This window comes from Mytilus galloprovincialis, chromosome 8, assembly GCF_965363235.1.
Source record: "Mytilus galloprovincialis chromosome 8, xbMytGall1.hap1.1, whole genome shotgun sequence".
NCBI classification, from domain to species: domain Eukaryota; kingdom Metazoa; phylum Mollusca; class Bivalvia; order Mytilida; family Mytilidae; genus Mytilus; species Mytilus galloprovincialis.
This window is the reverse complement of record NC_134845.1, coordinates 78981837-79005226: the sequence shown is the minus strand read 5'-3', so window position 1 is coordinate 79005226 and position 23390 is coordinate 78981837. Positions and strand designations below refer to the sequence as shown.

Genomic DNA, 23390 nt, shown 5'->3' with positions numbered 1-23390 from the left:
TAACAAACCTTGGCTATTCTTTGTGAACCTTTTAAACAACGCTAAGAATGTAAATAACAAACCTTGGCTATACTTTGTGAACCTTTTAAACAAGGCAAAGAATGTAAATAACAAACCTTGGCTATACTTTGTGAACCTTTTAAACAACGCTAAGAATGTAAATAACAAACCTTGGCTATACTTTGTGAACCTTTTAAACAACGCAAAGAATGTAAATAACAAACCTTAGCTATACTTTGTGAACCTTTTAAACAACTCAAAGAATGTAAATAACAAACCTTGGCTATTCTTTGTGAACCTTTCAAACAACACAAAGAATGTACATAAAAAACCTTAGCTATACTTTGTGAAACTTTTAAACGCTAAGAATGTAAATAACAAACATTAGCTATTCTTTGTGAACCTTTTAAACAACACAAAGAATGTTAATAACAAACCTTAGCTATTCTTTGTGAACCTTTTAAACATCTCACAGAATGTAAATAACAAACCTTAGCTATACTTTGTGAACCTTTTAAACAACTCAAAGAATGTAAATAACAAACCTTAGCTATACTTTGTGAACCTTTTAAACAACGCTAAGAATGTAAATAACAAACCTTAGCTATACTTTGTGAACCTTTTAAACAACGCTAAGAATGTAAATAACAAACCTTAGCTATACTTTGTAAACCTTTTAAACAACGCTAAGAATGTAAATAACAAACCTTAGCTATACTTTGTGAACCTTTTAAACAACGCAAAGAATGTAAATAACAAACCTTAGCTATACTTTGTGAACCTTTTAAACAACTCAAAGAATGTAAATAACAAACCTTGGCTATTCTTTGTGAACCTTTTAAACAATGCAAAGAATGTAAATAACAAACCTTGGCTATACTTTGTAAACCTTTTAAACAAACCTTAGCTATACTTTGTGAACCTTTTAAACAATGCAAAGAATGTAAATAACAAACCTTGGCTATACTTTGTAAACCTTTTAAACAACGCAAAGAATGTAAATAACAAACCTTAGCTATACTTTGTGAACCTTTTAAACAACGCAAAGAATGTAAATAACAAACCTTGGCTATACTTTGTAAACCTTTTAAACAAACCTTAGCTATACTTTGTGAACCTTTTAAACAACACAAAGAATGTAAATAACAAACCTTGGCTATACTTTGTAAACCTTTTAAACAAACCTTAGCTATACTTTGTGAACCTTTTAAACAACACAAAGAATGTAAATAACAAACCTTGGCTATACTTTGTAAACCTTTTAAAAAAACCTTAGCTATTCTTTGTGAACCTTTTAAACAACGTAAAGAATGTAAATAACAAACCTTAGCTATACTTTGTGAACCTTTTAAACAACACAAAGAATGTAAATAACAAACCTTAGCTATACTTTGTGAACCTTTTAAACAACACAAAGAATATAAATAACAAACCTTAGCTATACTTTGTGAACCTTTTAAACAACACAAAGAATGTAAATAACAAACCTTGGCTATACTTTGTGAACCTTTTAAACAACGCAAAGAATGTAAATAACAAATCTTGGCTATACTTTGTGAACCTTTTAAACAACACAAAGAATATAAATAACAAACCTTAGCTATACTTTGTGAACCTTTTAAACAACACAAAGAATGTAAATAACAAACCTTAGCTATACTTTGTGAACCTTTTAAACAACGCAAAGAATGTAAATAACAAACCTTAGCTATACTTTGTGAACCTTTTAAACATCTCACAGAATGTAAATAACAAACCTTGGCTATACTTTGTGAACCTTTTAAACATCTCACAGAATGTAAATAACAAACCTTAGCTATACTTTGTGAACCTTTTAAACAACTCAAAGAATGTAAATAACAAACCTTAGCTATACTTTGTGAACCTTTTAAACAACACAAAGAATGTAAATAACAAACCTTAGCTATACTTTGTGAACCTTTTAAACAACTCAAAGAATGTAAATAACAAACCTTGGCTATACTTTGTGAACCTTTTAAAGAATGTAAATAACAAACCTTGGCTATTCTTTGTGAACCTTTTAAAGAATGTAAATAACAAACCTTAGCTATACTTTGTGAACCTTTTAAACAAACCTTAGCTATACTTTGTGAACCTTTTAAACAACACAAAGAATGTAAATAACAAACCTTAGCTATACTTTGTGAACCTTTTAAACAACTCAAAGAATGTAAATAACAAACCTTGGCTATTCTTTGTGAACCTTTCAAACAACACAAAGAATGTACATAAAAAACCTTAGCTATACTTTGTGAACCTTTTAAACAAACCTTAGCTATACTTTGTGAACCTTTTAAACAACACAAAGAATGTAAATAACAAACCTTAGCTATACTTTGTGAACCTTTCTTGGTAAATGTATTGTCATTAAGATTGAGTATTTTGATCTGTTTATTTACTGACAATGCTTCTGCTAAGGCTGTGATTCCAGGATGATGTATTCCATTCTGTGGCATAGATATCTCTTCTAATGTACCAATAGCCTGTCAAAAAATACAAAAAATTGGTTATTTTTCCCTGCAAATGTATTCATTAGATATAGTAAAGTTAAATTTTGATTTTTGTTTTCAACTTTAATAAGATATAATAGAATCTATTAATTTAACAATATCCTTTATTGAAAAAAAAAAGAAAACGCATAATTGAGCATCCATCAACTTTGTGTACACAGGTGGTTCAGTTAAGGAAAATTATGTGTACAACACCATCTTGTATACTGTATCAGTTTAGTTCTTTCCTTCAATCTACAAATTTAAAGACAGAATGGCAAATTATGTGTCACATTATTATTTAAATAAGGAAAATTAAAAGATTGAATACAAATATTGAAATTGTTTTACTAATACCAAATACTTATTGTTTGTTCTTGTTCATTTCAATTTATCAACTCAAGGGACAAGGGGAGATAACTTTCATAGTAATTGTTTTTATAAAGAAATGTCAATAATCACTTGCGTTGTTGGTTAAATGTAAACCCGGTGAATGTCAACTGCATTTGATATAAATATTCTCAATCAAGAAATATTTTCAAATGAATACCTTTTTATCATTGTAAACTCTTGTTATCCTAGTTATTCTACCATATACAATATGGCACACTTTGCTAATAACCCACAAAACAATTTCTTTCAATGTATTTACCTTAAATGCCTGAGCCAGTGCAATAGCTCCTTCATTTTCTTGTCTATTTCTCCCACAGACAAATACTTTTAGAGCCAGTGGTTTTCCTGCCTGACAACTGGTCTTGTGACAATCTAATAATGACTGGGACAACATCTGAAAGGTGGAAATATAAAGTATAATAGATACTGTGGATTCATTAATGTTCGTTGGATACCAATTTTCGTGGATTTCGTGGGTAGAGGAGAACAACGAATTTAGATGTTCAACGAATAACAAATTTTCTAAAGGAATGAATGCAGACTTTGCCAAAACCACAAATTTAAATATCCACGAATACGCAAGTTTTCTTCAATCCACGAAAATTGGTATCCACGAAAATAAATGAATCCACAGTATCTAATGGTACATTCCTTTGTCAACCTCCATATAAGCGCTAGCACATGAAGAGATTGATAGAGGTACATTCCCTTATTTTTTATAAAGTTAAATTTGCTGGTTGGATAAATAATTTTGATAAAAGTATAATATTTGGTGTCAGAATAATGTTTCCCTAACTGGGTTTGTGTTCTCTCAAATTGCTTAAAAAATGAAATGAACTTAACTTGTTTTTCGTTTTTATATAGATTAGACCATTGATTTTCCTGTTTGAATGGTGTTACATTAGTAATTTTTGTGGCCCTTTATAGCCTGCTGTTTGTTGTGAGCAAAAGGTCTGTGTTGAAGGCCGTACCTATAATGGTTTACTTTTATACATTGTTACTTGGATGGAGAGTTGTCTCATTGGCACTCACAGCACATCTTCCTATATCTATTAACCATGTTAACAACTGACCTTTCCCCCACTAATACCCAGACCATTGTTGTTGAGCCTGAGCTCCTGTAATGTGTAGCAGCTACTACTCTTTAGAAGTTCTACTAATCCTTCAACACCCAATGGTCCAAAGGCATTGTCACTCAAATCAAGTTCTACAAGGCCAGCTCCAGATGACATGATGGCTCCGCCTAAATGTTTCTGAAATAATCAAACCTTTTAATTATACAATGTATCAAATAAACTTCTAACAAAATTCAGTTCAAATTTAAATGAATATTTACTATGTACAATGTTCATCTCAATTGTATTAAATGTCATTTTTTTTTTTTTAGAAATGTCATTATTTTCACATAAAAATTCAGCAATATTCTTTTTTTGTGGAAATAAAACTTTTCCAGTTTTTTTGGTGAATTCATTGTTTTCCATTAGACATTGATTTTTGTCGATTTTGTAGGTATAGGTTTTACAATCAAATTAAGTGTTTAAGGATGTACTTTGGTGAGGTTTTGGAATTTGTGTCAAATATTCGGACTCCTTGGTGCTTTTCCATACAATACAATGTAAATTATTTTGCCCCATAACACCCATTTATTTTTTCATATAGGACTTAATCGCTCATGAAAGGCCATTAACCAAAATTTTAAAAGACTCTTGATTTTCTTTCTTTCTTTCTTTTGTTTTGAGACCCAAGTAATACAATGCAAATATAAGGTAAAAGTCCAAGTTAGCCTTTTACCGCCATATTTTGAATATGAAATATCTCGAAAAGGAGGTCCATGACCTATCAATATTATTAGCTTATTTTTATCCTGAATTAATGCTTTACCAGCTTAAAGTATCAATTTTAAATTCTAAATTTATTAATTTTCACCTAACCTCACCTAAGTCATGTAAGTACATCCTTAAAGTACAAATTTTACAAAGGCTTGAATGCATACTTTGGCAAAACAGGAAATAATTGAATCCCCAGTAGACAATGATATCAAGAACTTTTATTTCTATTAAACACAGTTTTGATCATGTTGATGCATCACATAGTCTCCTCAGAAAAATACTTAATCATGTAATATCATCATAAGTGAAATATAATCTAGAGGTATAGGAGGGGTTTGAGATCTCACAAAATAAGTCTAAACACCTCCACATGTTTTTGTCTGCTTCAAGTCATGAACCTTTAGTTGTTGTTAAGTCTTTTGTGATTTTTTAATTACTTTGGTTAATTTATATGGTTAGGAGATTAGTGTTGTGTCCATCTTGCCGAACAAGTAATGTATACATCATTGGTAAGAGGTTAGCTGAAGCCAAACTTCAGTGTGTGGATTTTCTCTCTAGTTGAAGATCCATTGATAGCCTTGTGCTGTATTTCACTCTTAACTTGTTGTCTCTCCATTCTATTTAACAATATTTTACTTCTGAAAAAGTGTAATAGTAAATGTTTAGATTCACTCACCAGTGCTTGCGGTATTTCTGTTTTTAACCTCCCAGTAAACATATCACTCCATAGTGCTCTCTAGAATAAGAAAATTTATTCATCAGTATGCAACTAAAAAAAATAACATTATTGTAAGTTGTAACCTGCTTTACAGGGCTTACACTACTTCAGAATTATAGGGAGAAGTGACTTCTCTTTTTGAAACTGATAGGGAGAAGTGGTGAGATTTGAAAGAGAAGTGCTCATTCGCGCAGGGCGCTACAATGTTTGGATTTTACTATAGTATAAAGGTTCATATGTTAATAATGCTCTTTTTATATTGTTCTGAAACGGTACTTGTGGAAAGTGAAGTGACAGTCGGTAAAACGACTTCTTCGCCCAAGTCGCCTGGTAGTGTGAGCCCTGACTTTTAAGAGGGTTATATTTATTAAGAGTGTGAATACATCTAGCTTATGCTATTGTTTGAAGAGAAAACAAGAATGTGTCCATAGTACACGGATGCCCCACTTGCACTATCATTTTCTATGTTCAGTGGACCGTGAAAATTGGGATTAAACCTTTAATTTGGAATTAAAATTAGAAAAATCATATCATAGGGAACATGTGTACTAAGTTTCAAGTTGATGTAACTTTAACTTCATCAAAAACTACCTTGACCAAAAACTTTAACCTGAACTTCGCACTATCATTTTCTATGTTCAGTGGACCACGAAATTGGGGTCAAAACTATAATTTGGCATTAAAATTAGAAAGATCATATCATTGGGAACATGTGTACTAAGTTTCAAGTTGATTGGACTTCAACTTCTTCAATAAACAGCTGCGCCATGAGCGCATGATACGCCCGACGTCTTGTGTGGAAGTTTTATGCAATAATCATAAATAGTTTCTGAGGAAGTTTTAAGCAATAACCATTTATTGTTTTTGAGACACGGCGGGACATGTGAAAACCCCCCACCCTGTTTTTTTATTACAAATATCACTAAAATAAAATTTTGAATCAAACCAAAAAGTATACAGATCTTTAAATTAGTATAACAAAGAAGTGTGTACAGTTTCAAGCAATAATCATAATTTGTTTTTGAGATACGGTGCGACATGTAAACAAAACCCTCCCCTTTTTTACAAAATACTCAATAACTCAAAAATAAAATTTTGAGTAATCACCAAAAAGTATACAGATCTTTAGATTAATATAACAAAGAAGTGTGTAAAGTTTTAAGCAATAATCATAAATCGTTTTTGAGATACGGCACGACATGTAAAAAACCCCTCCCCCTTTTTTACAAAATACTCAATAACTCAAGAATGAAATTTTGAATCATCACCAAAAAGTATACAGATCTTTAGATTAATATAACAAAGAAGTGTGTAAAGTTTTAAGCAATAATCATAAATCGTTTTTGAGATACGGCGCGACATGTAAAAAAACCCTCCCCCTTTTTTACAAAATACTCAAAAACTCAAAAATGAAATTTTGAATCATCACCAAAAAGTATACAGATATTAAGATTAATATAAATAAGAAGTGTTTAAAGTTTTAAGCCAAAATCAAGAATCGTTTTTGAGATACGGTGCGACATGTGAAAAAAAACACACCCCTGTTTTAGTTACAAAGTGCCGTAACTCAAAAAGTTAAAATCTTATTTTCACCAAAAAGTATACAGATCATTTGACCATCATAAGAAACAACTATATTAAGTTTCATGAAATTTGGATAAGTCTTTCTCAAGTTACGGTGCGACATGTTTACGCCGGACAGACGGACAGACGGACGGACGGACGGACGGACGGACAGACGGACGGACGGACACCGGACATTTGTATACCATAATACGTCCCGTCAAAATTTTGACGGGCGTATAAAAACTACCTTGACCAAAAACTTTAACCTGAAGCGAACGGACGCACAGACGGACGAACGAACGAACGGAGGCACAGACCAGAAAATATAATGCCCCTCTACTATCGTAGGTGGGGCATAAAAAAATGTTCCTGTTGTTTTTCTGCATTGAAATTCAGTGCATACATATTACAGCATTGCACACACTGGTGAATTGTACATTTGTAATCATTTTTTAGCTTTGAAACATACATTGTGACATTTGTAAAGCATATTCAAGAAACTAAAAACTTGCTGGTACCAACAAATGTAATGATTTATTTTTTATTTTAAAACCCATGATGAAATCTTCATTTATATTGAACATGTTGAAGTCAACTTTAATTGTGGGGTCCAACTTGATAGCAATAGACCCAACCTAAACCAGATACTTTTGATTTAAATGCTGAAATTCTTTATATTTTTCTGAGTTCCAATGCAATGAATTTTGGATAATTTACTTAAAATTTGGATATTTTGACAAATAAATATTTTATGAACTTTTACCTGGAATTCCCAATTTATAGCTATAGCTCATTGTACAGTACGGGTAGGGACTTATTTTTATGGATGTCTTAATCCGTCTAGTCGGATATGAATAATCGGACATTTTTATGGTAGGTAGTATGTTCATTAAACAACAGATCCAGGTGTGAATGGTCCTTTCATCTTAATCCGTGTTGCTAAAATTACGGTTCACTGATTTCAGAATCAGATTACCTGTAATTTTAACCTCTCAGTCACTTTATTGATTATATTAGTTCTACATCGTATTTGACATAAAATATTTTTACAGGTGAAGTACTGGAGAAAACTTTGTTTAATAAAAATAGCCTATTTTTGTTAATTATGGTTTTGATATTTCAACTGTTAATATTTATTTTCTTTGTTCCTAAAAATTATTTTTATTTTATGTTCCTTTTTGTTTTTTTTTTGTTTTTTTTGTATCTTTTTGTTATTTGTTTGCATAAATTGTTTAAACATATATATTTTTACATGTATTCTATTTCTTGAAGCTTACGGTTATTTTTATTTTACTGATTTATTTTCCACGTAAATCCATTGATTAGCAGAATGCTATCTCAAGTGCTGCTGCATACATTTTAGTTTGACGCGGTCACATGCAAAATATTTCTAAAATTTGTATTTAATATTCAGTCTGTTGTGTCAGTTCCGAGATAAAAATAATTACAGTGAGCAACACTTGTATATTATTAGTAGCTTGATGATTCTTTGTAGTTTTTACTTTTTACTGTAAACAAATATTGTCAGAAAGTTGGAGATGTATGACTAAAATAGAACGCAAATAATAACACTAGAAGAAAATATTGATTCTTCCGGGCATAAGTTTATTTTAAGATTTCCGTGTTTGTTCATTATGCTAAATTAATATAATTGATCTGCATTTGGGGGTTGGGGGTAAAAGGGGTCCGGATCTCGAAATCCCGGGCTTAAAAACACGAAGTCACAAGGTCCCGAATTTAAATAAATTTAAATCCCGACATCGCGAAAAAAGAATTCCCAGATCCCGAAAGGGTTAATCCCGAAATCCCGAACTTATTTGCATAATATTAATTTACGCACAATCCATGTAACAAAGGAAACTTGTATGTTATATCTTTTATAGCAATCTAAAAGAAAAAATTGCCGTGAAAAGACAATTCCATGATACACATATCAGTGATCAACAGCGTGTGCACGTGGTTGAACTTTAACTTGACTCCACTCTGAACAGATATATCATGTTAAGGAGGGGTATTTGCGAAAAATACCAGTCGAGAGAATGTTAAATTTCACGAGCCGTAAGGCAAGGGAAATTCATTCTCAAGACTGGTATTTTTCGCAAATACCCCTCAATAACATGATATATCTGTTTAATTACACCGAATGTTAATGTACTAAAACGCATTGATGATCGTGACGTTACAAGCGTCCAGTCGGATAGAGTATTTTTTGGCAAATACCACGGCAGAGAGGGTAAAAAAGGCATATCCTTTTAGCAAATACCCCGGCGGCGTTAAAAATGAACGATATTCATTTGATAACAGTAAATTGGTGAAAAATACACCGGCTATTAACCAATCAAAACCCCGGATTCTTACATAAGGTGTAATTAACAATAATATTGAATGCTAATAAAAGATATTAAAGATCGATTTTGTCCACTGCACGAGATTTTTATATGGCGGGAAATGTCGTAACAGTAAACACAGGTGACCTTACTGACCGACCGTGGGAAAATTCATTCATGATTAAATTTGATGTGGAATGATTGACAGTATTGTGTTTTAGTTTTGAGGCTCTTGATCGATTTACCAGAATAGAAATTTAATCGATTTACATACATGTATAATAAAAACACGATTTAGTCTTCTTTAACTATTTTTTTGTTTTATTTTTATCAGTTATTTCCCGGATTCCCATTTAAATAATCTATTTGGAGACCTCCTTTAAACTTCGGAAATAATACAACATCGATTTAAAAAATCAAACTGACTGCGCGAGCTTTAAAATGACTAGAAGTACGACGAAAAAGTAAAGACAGCTGATCATGACTAGTAGGACTAGCGTTCAACCCCATTGGGGTATAAATGTGCATTTAGTCAATAAACTATATAAGGTTAAACTTTGATTTTCGTGTATCGATTTGATACAATTTGTAAAATATATTTATAACACCCGCGATTTTCATAAAATATTTTAGACATGAAAATAGAAAGGCATATTATCTCGAGTGTCAACAATTTGAAATAAAATAAAAACCAGATGCTCCGCAGGGCGTAGCTTTATACGACCGCAGAGGTTGAACCCTGAACGGTTAGGGCAAGTATGGACACAACATTCAAGCTGGATTCAGCTCTAAATTTGGATTGTGATTAAATAGTTGACACAGCATAGGTTTCTGACACAGAATGAATGTGTTCTAATGAACTTAAAATTTTTGTTTCTCTTAGAGCAATTCACTATGCTGTTGAATATTAATCCTCTCAAAAATATGTTTGAAGAAATTTTCTTTTTTATTTATGAAATTTCAAATGAGAAAAATTGAACCCAATTTTTTTAATCACATCCCCCTTTCCCTTATTCCAAAACTAATCTCAATTAAAATTTCTAATGGAGTTTGCAACAATAACTACTCATTTAAATACATCATAAAATATTAAGATGTAAAAAAACTGCTTGTTATCACTGAATGGTAAAGATTATTTTAATTTATCAGTTGGTAGTAAAAAGTGAATATACATTGTATATTGTATATAACAAAGATTTAAGTTGATTCTGGACAAAGAAAGATAACTCTAATTAAAAAAAAAATTTGATATTTCACAATATTGTGCAATTAGATATTTCTTGCCATTGCGCAATACTGTGCAATTGAAAAGACTTGCTATTGCACAATACTTAATATAATAATTTTAGATCCTGATTTGGACCAACTTGAAAACTGGGCCCATAATAAAAAATCTAAGTACATTTTTGGATTCAGCATATCAAAGAACTTCAAGATTTCAATTTTTGTTAAATCAGACTAAGTTTAATTTTGGACCCTTTGGACTTTAGTGTAGACCAATTTGAAAACAGGACCAAAAATGAAGAATCTACATACACAGTTAGATTTGGTATATCAAAGAACCCCATTTATTCAATTTTTGATGAAATCAAACAAAGTTTAATTTTGGACCCCGATTTGGACCAACTTGAAAACTGGGCCAATAATCAAGAATCTAAGTACATTTTTAGATTCAGCATATCAAAGAACCTAACTGATTCATTTTTTGTCAAAATCAAACTAAGTTTAATTTTGGACCCTTTGGACCTTAATGTAGACCAATTTGAAAACGGGACCAAAAGTTAAGAATCTACATACACAGTCATGACAGTTAGATTCAGCATATCAAAGAACCCCAATTGTTCAATTTTGATGAAATCAAACAAAAGTTTAATTTTGGACCCTTTGGGCCCCTTATTATGTTGGGACCAAAACTCCCAAAATCAAACCCAACCTTTCTTTTATGGTCATAAACCTTGTGTTTAAATTTCATAGATTTCTATTTACTTATACTAACGTTATGGTGCGAAAACCAAGAAAAATGCTTATTTGGGTCCCTTTTTGGACCCTAATTCCTAAACTGTTGGGACCTAAACTCCCAAAATCAATACCAACCTTCCTTTTGTAGTCATTAACATTGTGTTTAAATTTCATTGATTTCTATTTACTTAAACTAAAGTTATAGTGCGAAAACCAAGAAAATGCTTATTTGGGCCCTTTTTGGCCCCTAATTCCTAAAATGTTGGGACCAAAACTCCCAAAATCAATACCAACCTTCCTTTTGTGGTCATAAACCTTGTGTTAAAATTTCATAGATTTCCATTCACTTTTACTAAAGTTAGAGTGCGAAAACTAAAAGTATTCGGACGCCGGACGACGACGACGACGACGCCGCCGACGCCAACGTGATAGCAATATACGACGAAAATTTTTTCAAAATTTGCGGTCGTATAAAAATAGGAATCGAAATATGATCTCGGCGTTATAAATATTGTATTTAAGGAAACCAATTGTTTGACTTTCAAAGAGATTAACGGGAAATATGTCAAAATAGAAAGCACGAGTGATCTGTCTGACCAAAATGTTTCACTTGCGAGAAATGATTGACAGGTGTGAATAGATGTAGAGGCTCCGACGGGGAAAGTTGTATCAAAAGGAAAATAACTTAATTCACAATGCCTATATATATTTCATAAATACGATATGTTGGCCTTATACTTAAAATTGAGTTTCTTATAATAACATGTAAAGGAACAGGACGTTAAAAGCGGGAAATAATATAACCATCAACGAAAACTCGTATAATTTACGGGATTGAAGTCTCAACAATTTGATTTAACTTTTAACAGTCTTGGTTGTTATTAGGCTTATTATTTTGAATTAGATGAAATATTTACGGTTTACAAATACAAATACAAAATAGTTTATTGGCACAAAACTATTGAAATAATTGGCAACACAATATATTGTTAAAAATCATCTTTATTTCATTTTCAAATTATAAAAAAAATAAAATTATATTTAATTTTAATTTTTATTCTTATATTTAATTTTAATTTTATTTCTTATATTTAATTTTAATTTTAATTCTTTCTCTTTGAATACAAAACAATATTTTACATTTATCTATCCTCCATAAATACTAATATATCTGTACAGGTAAAATTTAATTCTAATCAAGCTGGTACAGATTGATTTACGACCTTCCACTTGGATATTGCACAGCAGGTGTTTATTACACTGGGACAACTGTCCGACCAGTCTGACATCTAGACGGATTAAGGCATCCATAAAAATAAGTCCCTACCTGTACTGTATTATCACAATAACAGAAATTCTATCGGAAATCCTGGATGTTTTGCTAAATAGATATTCTGTGACTAACTGGACAAATGCTGGAATCCTGGATGTTTAGCTAATTAGATATTCTGTGACGTACCTGAAATTCTGGGTGTTTAGCTAATTAGATATTCTGTGACTTACCTGGAATTCTGGATGTTTAGCTAATGCTTTAGACAATTCTTCTGCTGCCTCAACACCAAGGGTATTCCCTTCCATTCTCAAGGCTGTCATAGTTTTGCATTTTTCAATTTCACTAACTATGTCTTTCACTGGAAAATAAGAGTTAATTGATTATCATACTTTTGACAATTAAATCTTATCCATCACCTTGTTTAATTCTAATTAAGGAGATATATTTTGCCATTTAAAATTACAAATATAAAGTGTGATTTATTTGATGTGGAGTACTTTTATGGTTTATAAAATTTGTTTGATTAAGAGTTGTCTCATTGGCACTCATACCAGATCTTCTTATATCTATCAACGGTTTATGACTGCATAAGTGTTAAATAGATAAATTGGATTGATTGATTGTTGGTTACTCTACTCTGCATTAGCACAAAAAGGCGACATATAAATAGGAGGAAATATGTATCTTTTACAAATTGTGTAGTTCAAGTGGGCCAGTTTCTCAGACTCAGGTCAAGTGGTGAAGATTTCCAATTAGTAATATTGGGAATGTGCTGGCGTTGCCATTTTAGCATTTTGTGAAAAAATAAAAGTTATGGTGATTAAAATTCAGTATTTGCGATAGAATTAGGCGAAAAAAATGTAAAAATTTGATTTTGTCCATCTTGTTTACTTTTTACGGTTTTCTCTGCATTTACATGATCGGACTGTATTTGGAATTCACCTTGACCTCGTTTTGACTTTGACAGAAAATCAATTATCAGGTGAGTGCATTTTATACCTGTAGGCAATAATGGACTTATTAATAAACTTTATTGAAAGCACTTTACGCCCATATGGGCCAATGGCTTAAAACATTATACATAATACAGTTTTGATTGTACTATTTAATGAAATGATGTAATTTATAGGTGTCACATGTCATCTGAATCATGTGAATGATTAAATAACAACTTTGAAATGTAAGCGTTTAAAGCATAATTTTATGTCTCTATGTTTTCTTTTATAACGATCATGACGATGCTAAACAGAAAACTGTTGTAACATATTACGAAAAGCTGTTCAAATGCAAGAAAAATCTCATACTTTATAAACTTTTTCCTTAAATAACTTTGATAATGATTGATTTCAAGTGAGTACCAGTACTTTCAATTTTTTTGGGTGACACACTTATTTTAACTTGACCTGCATCATTTGCATAGTTAAATGTCTTGACATTTTCTTTTTAAGATGGTCAAATATATACCTGGCAATCTGATTTTTGTATAAGAAAAATCTTTTTATGTTAGTTTTAAGTAAGCAATAAAAAAATGAAAGTTTGGAAAATGTGTATATTGAATTTTTGGCACGAGGTGGCGAAAAAGAAAATTGCCACTGGGGAAACCCTGGATATTAAGGTGTATAATAAGGCCCAAAGTTTGTAGCATTGCAGTGAATGAGTAAGCATGAAACTTTCCTTTAGCTTAGTATATCCATTCGGGTGCTACGTCAACACAATGCGCTTAATAACTTATATTTGTTTTTGTTTTGTTTGTTTGTTCTGTTGTTATTTATGATTACCATCAGCAGCGCTATTTAGCTTCAGTCCCTTATTTTTGAAACTTAGTTCATATGTTTCATTAACTTTGGTCTTTGCCAACTGTTCAGTTACTGATGTCAAGTCTTTTGATGACATTTTAAGGGTAATATTTGTAAAATCAAGGCAGTTGGGCCTTCTCGCTTTCAAGTTTATGGCGCTGTTTGTTACTTCCGTTTCAATGGTCTGACCAAATACCATGAATATTTATATATCGCCCAATGCTTTATTCGTCCCAAAATCAAATATCGCCACATTTAAAAAAAAAATGTTTTTAAGATTTCATACATCTAGTGTACTGTGCCATGAGTTCTTACGACCACTATTGTTTTTTTTTTTGCATAAGATTTCGAATACATAATTTTTTTTTTGCTAATGTGTTCACCGGTTGCGTGTCAAGGCAGTATAAAGGGATTTGTAACATGACTAGATCTATACAAATCCTTGGTTTCAGTATATTTTGTATACATTTCTTTGGCCTTGTTTATTTCTTAAATACATTAAGTATGTGCAGGTACATATATGTTTCTGGTTTTTGGTTTGTTAGTTGTCAGTTAATTTGTTTATTTTATTTTTTTTACTTTTTATAATTATTTTATATGATTTTTTTCAGTAATTTTGTTAGATTGCATTATCAGAGACAGAAAATACAATAATTCTAGGTTTTTTTTTTGTTTTTTGTTTTTTTTTTTTGCCAGTTTGTAGGTCTTTTATTGTTTATTGTTTATTGTGTCTGTGACTCTTCCCTTTCAAATTTTTAATAGTTTAGAAGTTAGAAACATAAGATGTTGAGATGTGAGAACATTGATTCCATTTTACATGTTTAGTTATTATCATATAATTTAATTTTGGATGTAACGCGTCTTCTGATTGGCTGACGTTATTTTGTTATGAGCCCATAGACATAATTTAGTCATGTGACCGTGACGTCATCAACGTTTTTTCATGGTTTTCTACGGCTTAAAATTGAATTTAGAATTAAATTATAAGAAATGACTGTAATATTTTTTCTGTCTATTCGAAATAACATAAAAAATGTGGTGCACACTGTTAAATAACCCGCTACGCGCGTTATTCAGTGTGCACCAAATTTTTTATGTTATTTCTTCATAGACAGAAAAAATATTACAGTCATTCCTTAAATACTTGTTTTATAATATTTACATGTTTGTATATAATAAAAGTCAATGGAGTAATCGCCCTGACACAAAGGAAACAAGATTCAAGATTTCTAGATTGTATTTGAACACTCAGACACAGAAACATGTGTAAGAGGATGGTATAGGGTTATTTTCGTGCAACGTACGTGTTTCAAGTGCCGTTTTTATTTCACGCGCAGCCGTGCAAAAGGTTCGTTATTCACAGTGTTTCGTGAAATCGGAAAAAAAGATCATCTTGCAAGACATTTTTATTTGTGAAATAGCTATATTATTTCGCGTTCTTCTGTGCAGATACCGGGCCTCTTTTTACGACCCTCGAGCAGCAAGATGTCATTCTTTTTAAAACAGTCAATAGAACTGAGGACAGGGGACTCTTGATTTACCATGGTTAAAAGTTTTGTGGTATATTGATATGTTGTAATTTGTGTTTTGACTTGTCACTATATTTTATACTTGCAACAATTGATATATGTATTACTAGTATATGTTTTAGTTTGTCACACACATGTATCATTTGTCTAGTATATGGCAATACAGATTATTATTATTAATATTAGCATTACACGAACACGACAAAGTAAACATATGGTATCAATAACATAGATCTATATAGCATTTAGATATAGCAATAGTATAGAAATATGTTTTTGATGAATACAAAAAGTCGTTTATACAGTTGTACATTACATATTGAAAGAAGACCTTCGATTTTTTTATAATAAGAATTCACTGTGTAGTAGCTTGGTCGAAACTTTTCATTTAAAACAATAATATTTTGATAAGTATATTTTAATAACAAATGAAATTCATAACCAATATTACTCCTACACAAAGTACATATTGTATCATGCATCGAAATATTTTGCCATCTGCCTGTTTTATGCAATAGACAGACGCAGATTTGAACACCTAAAATGTGTAACTCAAAGCCTGCAATATTCAGGAAGTTTTAGAAGGTATGTTTCTAAAGTAAACTCTTTTTTTTAAATATATCGAGTAAAATTGTCCTCGTGATGAGTTTTCAATATCACTAAACCACTGTTGTACAAATTGATCACAAAGTATTTGTTTTAATATAAGAAAGGAAGATGTGGTATGATCGCCAATGAGACAACTATTCACAAGGACTCAAATGACACAGAAATTAAGTACATTTTATCACAGTAGCCTGTTTGATTTGCAAAAATATATCCAATGCCAGTACTGATTAATATTATTGCGTCAACCTATACAATTTATCTATTTAAAGATTTAGGCTTTAACCCAATGCAAGCATCAGTCTACAGAGTAAACTGCTTTCATTCATTACTTGCAATTTTAAACCAAAATATCATTCTAATTTTCAACTTTATCTCCAGCTAGAGGAAATCTATCCAATTCTCCATAAACCATAAAAAAAATAGGCGTAGTGTTTATACCAACTTTTTTTTCCTTTAAAAATAAAATGTCCTGTACCAAGTCAGGAATATGGCCATTGTTATATATATTATAGTTTGTTTCTGTGTGTGTTACATTTTAACGTTGTGTTTCCGTTGTGTCGTTTGTTTTCTCTTATTTTTGAGTGTGAATTCACATTACTTTAAGACGTGTCACGGTACGTATCTATCCCAAATTCATGTATTTGATTTTGATGTTATACCCCGATTTTGTTTTTTGTCCATGGATTTATGAGTTTTGAACAGCGATATACTACTGTTGCCTTTTCTATATCAAATCAAATCAAATAATTTTATTGCCATATAAATCAAAAGCATGATCTGTGACAAACATAACATATATACAAAAATAAAAAAATACACTATTTAATATAACTTTCAGCGCCCTTTTTTAAGTGCGTCTCTTCGATAAATTTCAGTTTTTCAAAGTCCCAAACTAAAGAACCATACAGTGAGATATGTTCTATCATAGAATCAGAAAGTTTACATTGTAGATCAATGGGCAAAGGTTCATTTCGTATTATTTTGTAAACAGTGCTGGATCTTTTGGGCTTGATCTACAAAGTTTCTCTTTGATATCAAAAAATGTACCCGATTATATTTGAAAATGACACCCAAATACGGAAATGTATCTACATTTTCAAGTTAATCATTTTGCCACGTAAATTTCAGATTTTGTTATGAGTTCCTCTTGCTAAATATCATAACTCTAGTTTTCTTAACACGCTCCTTCAGGGTCAATTTTTTTGCAGTACAACGGGGAAATATATAAGGAATTTTGCAAGCCTAGCTTCTTTTGTTTTTGAAAAAAATAATTATATCATCAGCATACAGTATTACGAACAATTCAAAAAAATATATGTAGCCCGTTTTTAATTTTTCCTTTAAAGTTCTACAGGAATACCATCTAAATCATTAAATTATTCCAGATCGTTCAAGAAAATAGAAAATAGAAAAGGAGACAAGTTCTCATCTTGTCTAACACCAATCAGACATGGGGAAAAATCTAATTTTCATCATTATATTGAACCAAAAAAAAATATTACCTTGATACATATGAAAAGAACTTTGCAACATGATTTTGCCCTTGATTTTACGAAGATATAGGTATTGCCATAAGCAAGTTCTTCGAATAGTGTCAAAAGCTTTTCTACAGTCAATAAATGTACAAAAAAATCAAATGAAAAAAATATAATTCTAAAGTGCATGTAACACAACAATACTATCTGTTGTGCATATTCTTTTCTAAAAAAACTTTATTGTCTTGTATAATAGAAATTGCATTCGCAAACAAATTTAGTCTGGACTTTATCATAAAAGTAAATAATTTTTTCAACAGCTGATAAGTGTTATAGCTCTAAAATTATCAGGGTCTGAAAAAAATGCCTTTTTTTTGTAACACGGGTTTAAAACACCATTTGCCCAAGAGTCTGGAATGATTTACAATATAATGATGCAAAAACAGGAGGTGATTTTTTCAGAAATTCATTAAAAATTTTATCTGAACCAGGAGCCTTCGGTTGTTTTTCAAATTCCTCAACGCTTCCAAGATTTCTAATTCAGTAATATTTCCATTCAAGATATCAACAAAAATGGGATTAATAGATATCTGATTAATGTCAAAATTGCCTGCTTGTAAGTTACACCTTCAGTTTTGTAAATATACACTTGGTATAAGGAAAACTTCATCAAATTTAGGTGCAAGAGCTGATCTGGGGAGACTTCCTCTGGAACTTAATATTAAATTTCAATCTATATTGTATCTTATTAGATTATATTCTGATGAAATTAATCCTCTTTTAAAAGAATCCTTTATTTTGTCTCAAAACTTAGACTCGGCAGGAATTTATTCTTGGTTTTCATATGTAAAACATATAGTAGAAGAAACTGGTATGGATTTGGACACTTTGAAAACATATTCCTCACAAAAGATAACTAAAAATATAAGAGAACAAATAAAATTAAAATTGAAGCATTTTTATGAAAAACTAGTAAATGATAAACTATCAGATATAAAGGATAACAGCAAACTCACTATTTATAAACATGTAAAAATAAATAATACAGAAGAAAAATATTTAACTTGCTCAAAACTTGAATTCAGAAAACTGATAACAAAATTTAGATTAAGTGATCATAATCTATTAATAGAAAAGGGAAGATACCTTAAAATACCAAGAGAAGAAAGATTATGCAAAAACTGTAAACAAAATGAAGATAATATTCATTTCTTTTTATATTGTAATAGAAACCATAATAATAGAAAATAAAATTGAGTATGGAAATGGGGAATGTGCCAAAGAGACAACAACCCGACCATAGAAAAAAACAACAGCAGAAGGTCACCAACAGGTCTTCAATGTAGCGAGAAATTCCCGCATTCGGAGGCGTCCTTCAACTGGCCCCTAAACAAATATATACTAGTTCAGTGATAATGAACGCCATACTAATTTCCAAATTGTACACAAGAAACTAAAATTAAAATAATACAAGACTAACAAAGGTCAGAGGACAGGCGCAAAAATGCGGCGGGGTTAAACATGTTTGTGAGATCTCAACCCTCCCCCTATACCTCTAGCCAATAGAAAAGTAAACGCATAACAATACGCACATTAAAATTCAGTTCAAGAGAAGTCCGAGTCTGATGTCAGAAGATGTAACCAAAGAAAATAAACAAAATGACAATAATACATAAATAACAACAGACTACTAGCAGTTAACTGACATGCCAGCTCCAGACTTCAATTAAACTGACTGAAAGATTAAGATTTCATCATATGAACATCAGGCACAATCCTTCCCGTTAGGGGTTAAGTATCATACCATCATAACATACACGAGCGAATCGTACAAGTTGAGATATATAAACACCGTAAGATGGTGACAAGGGAACGTCACCATCTAAAAATGGATAATTAACGATAGGAAATGAAAAATCGTCTCTTTTATCATAAAATTTAGTATTCAGCTTTCCGTTAGTGATATAGATATCAAGATCGAGGAAAGGGCAGTGGTCATTGTTAGTATTAGCTTTATTTAAAATAAGTTCAACAGGATAAATTTCTTTAATATACATACTGAAGTCGTCATTATTGAGAGCCAAAATATCATCCAAATATCTAAAAGTATTATTAAATTTGTTTATCAGATGTTGTTTCGATGGGTCTTTGCTTATTTTTGTCATAAATTGTAACTCATAGCAATACAAAAACAGGTCCGCAATAAGTGTTGCACAGTTAGTCCCCATTGGAATTCCGATAATCTGACGATATACGGAATCCCCAAAGCGAACAAAAATGTTATCTAGTAACAATTCAAGGGCATATATAGTATCAAAGCATGTCCAATTGACATAGTTTTTTTGTTTATTGCTACTAAAAAATGACCTATAGGGTAGAAAAATCAAAACTTCGAACAGAATTAAAATCACCAATATAAGCATGCAATTTATCAAGTACTTACAACGAGTTCTTGACACTCCAAAAGTAATTAATTCCACTATTTTCGAAGGCCTTATTTGAACAATTTATTATCAAGTTTTTAATTGTACCAAGTGTGCTGGTAAGAAGAATAGACAATTTAGTAGTGGAACAATGGCTTGAAGACGAAATAAATCTATATTTGTAAGGGGTTTTGTGTAGCTTCGGAAGCCAGTACATAGTTGGGACTTTCATTGTATTTGGCTCTGCTTGTAAAGCGGTAGCTAAAAGTTTATGTTTGTTACAGATGTCGTTTTCTGAAAATGGAGTCATTTGGAATGTTGGTGAATTGGTGATTTCTTTTTTCAGAACCTCAATGTAAAATTTACGTCAAACAATAATAATATTATTAGCAGCTTTATTGGCCGGGACAAAAACAAATTTCTTGGCTAGTTCTTTTAGTTTATGTTTGATACGAGAAATAGTTTTTTTGTGGTTATTGTTAATAGTAAAATGTTCTTTAAAATGTTGAATACGTACTGTGAAAGTACTTTAATTCGTGGGTATCAATTTTCGTGGTTTGAGCAATATTAACATGTTCGTGGGTTTTTAAATTCGTGGATTTTAGTTTTCTAATATAAAAAAAAATAATTGAAAAAGTAAAGCCTTTAGAAACGAATGTTACAAATAGTCTTGATTGAAGGAAATTGCAAAGTAAACATTGACCGTGTAAATCGTAGTGATAACACTAATTAACCCATGATAAAGTGATCAAAGATTAAAGACCATCAAAGGTGTTAATTAGGCCATAAACATGTCACCTAAAGAAAACAGTAACATAAACAAATGCTTTAAATGTATCTTGAAGTGTTCAAAATCAAGCCCAGCATTATTATATCCAATATGTACGAGAACTATGAGGATATAAAATGAACACTTTATCATACTAGCATATCAATACAGGAAATCTGACTTTCGTCAATCAAAAATATTTTTTATGAGAATAAAAAGATCAAAAATTGTACAGTTAAGGTTATTAAAGATTTAATAGGTATAATCCTGCATGCGGTTGTAGTTCTGTGACTGCTATTAAAGTATTCTCAGATTTGGCGTTATTCAATATATTCTCTAGATCATATCAGTAGTCAAACCTACCCATGGGGATCTTTCCATGTCTTAATTTGGACAATGGTTGTTTTATTTCGTTGGACACTTAAATTCGTGGATAAAGTCATCCACGAAAACCACGAAAATTGGTACCCCACGAATAAAAGTACTTTCACAGTATATCAACTATCTTCATTACTGAATTAAAAAAAGAGTCCAAAGATGTTTTGTCAGCTTTTTCCCGTTTTATCCATTTCATACAGTAAGTATGGAGTGAGTCGTGGATGATATTACGACACTCATTCCAATCAATAATTGACGGGGGACGATATTTAGGTCCTTTACTGAGGAATGATTTTAACTCTCGGTCTTGAACGATGTTAAGATCTCCTGTTATAACATGTGAAATGGGTCCATAAATATATTCGGAGGTACTACAATTACATGAAGTAGGTGTATTTTCACTGATATTAACATCTTTACACAGTTGACTATAATTAAACACAAATTTCCGGGTAGATTTCTTGTAAATATAACAAATAAGAGGTAGCCTCAGTATTGTCAAAATATCCAGGAATTTGTTCTTTAACAGAATGATTGTTAAATATACCGGCAATATTTACAAAATCAAAACCTTTATTGACATACTTTATTTTGATAAAATGTTTTTTATGATCTTCAGGGCGATCAATTTTGGGAAAAAGTTTAGAATAACAATATGCCATAATAATTTGAACAATTTCATACTTATGACTGCTTTATGAAATTGTGTTGCAATCCTCCAAAATTTTATTTGTAATGAACAGAGTTTTGTTAACAGATAATGTCTGCCGCTGTTTTTTGATTACGATTTGTCCTACGACCGTGAGAACGGGTTTTACGAACAGTTTTAGAAACTATATCCGAAATGTTAAGGGAATCGGTTTTAGATATATTACCAATTCCCATGATATTATCATTAAGACCGAGAGGGTAGACTGTCTGTAATTTTTTAATCCAATTTAAATCAATTATTTTCCGTGATCGTACAAACTTTGAATGAGATTCACCAGGCTGCTTATTTACTACTTCTAATGTTTATTTTGATTTTTTGATAAATGAGAATATCCACTTTATAAATTTAAATGACATAGATAAAATAACATATACTCAACCCAATTTCACACATTCAGGTAAATAAGCTAGGATCCTTTTTAAAACAATCTATTGAACTGAGGACAGGGGACTCTTTAAATATTTACTTTTATTGTGTATATTAATGATCTTGTTGGTATTTTTTATTTTCATTTTGTTATGTTGTGCCACAACTATAAATATGTAGTTTTATGACAATAAAGATTTGAATTAAAAAAAAATAATATGTAAATCTTTTTCTTTTCTCGCATTTAAATCCTTAAAATAATCGTAAAATTTATTTATATCAATAGGAGATTCTTTTTTAGTGTCTAACAGTTCACGACCTAGGTTATTTTCTAAACCGTTCACACTTTCGCTAGTGACCGTGTCAACTATAGTTCACATGCTGCTGAACACACATGAAACGACAACACGTGTAATCATGTTTCTGTTTTAATAAACAATTATACTCGCTTTATTGTTCGATCTAAATATTTACATATGATACCGGCAAATTAATTCTTATTCTTTAATTCTTATCATGATAAATAATTAAATATCAAAATTAAAGTTAGATAGTTCCCTATGTGACGTAATACAATTATGGCTAATGAGATAACTAAAGCCTGGAGAGATTAACATTTAATTCTCATTACATTTTATTGTATTTTTATTTTTTCACTAAAAGGTTTAATTTTAACACAAATTTAATAGTCGATTTAAAGAAACTTTTCTTTGAAACTAAGGAACTCGTTGTGCATGTGGTATTGAATTCCGAAAAAA

The 23390-nt window shown here is 30.9% G+C and overlaps 1 protein-coding gene across 1 annotated transcript in view; it reads right to left on the bottom strand.

The window, feature by feature from the left end:
* Positions 1–14547, bottom strand: part of LOC143042639 (ran GTPase-activating protein 1-like) — a 30445-nt gene extending 15898 nt beyond the window's left edge. The window contains exons 1-6 of the mRNA XM_076215047.1: positions 14354–14547; positions 12806–12933; positions 5409–5468; positions 3977–4156; positions 3163–3297; positions 2346–2504 (exon numbers count right to left, since the gene is read on the bottom strand). Of these exons, the coding sequence (XP_076071162.1) occupies positions 2346–2504; positions 3163–3297; positions 3977–4156; positions 5409–5468; positions 12806–12933; positions 14354–14468 (777 nt within the window). The 5' untranslated portion in view covers positions 14469–14547. The remainder of the gene's footprint in view (positions 1–2345; positions 2505–3162; positions 3298–3976; positions 4157–5408; positions 5469–12805; positions 12934–14353) is intronic.
* Positions 14548–23390: the final 8843 nt, after the last annotated feature.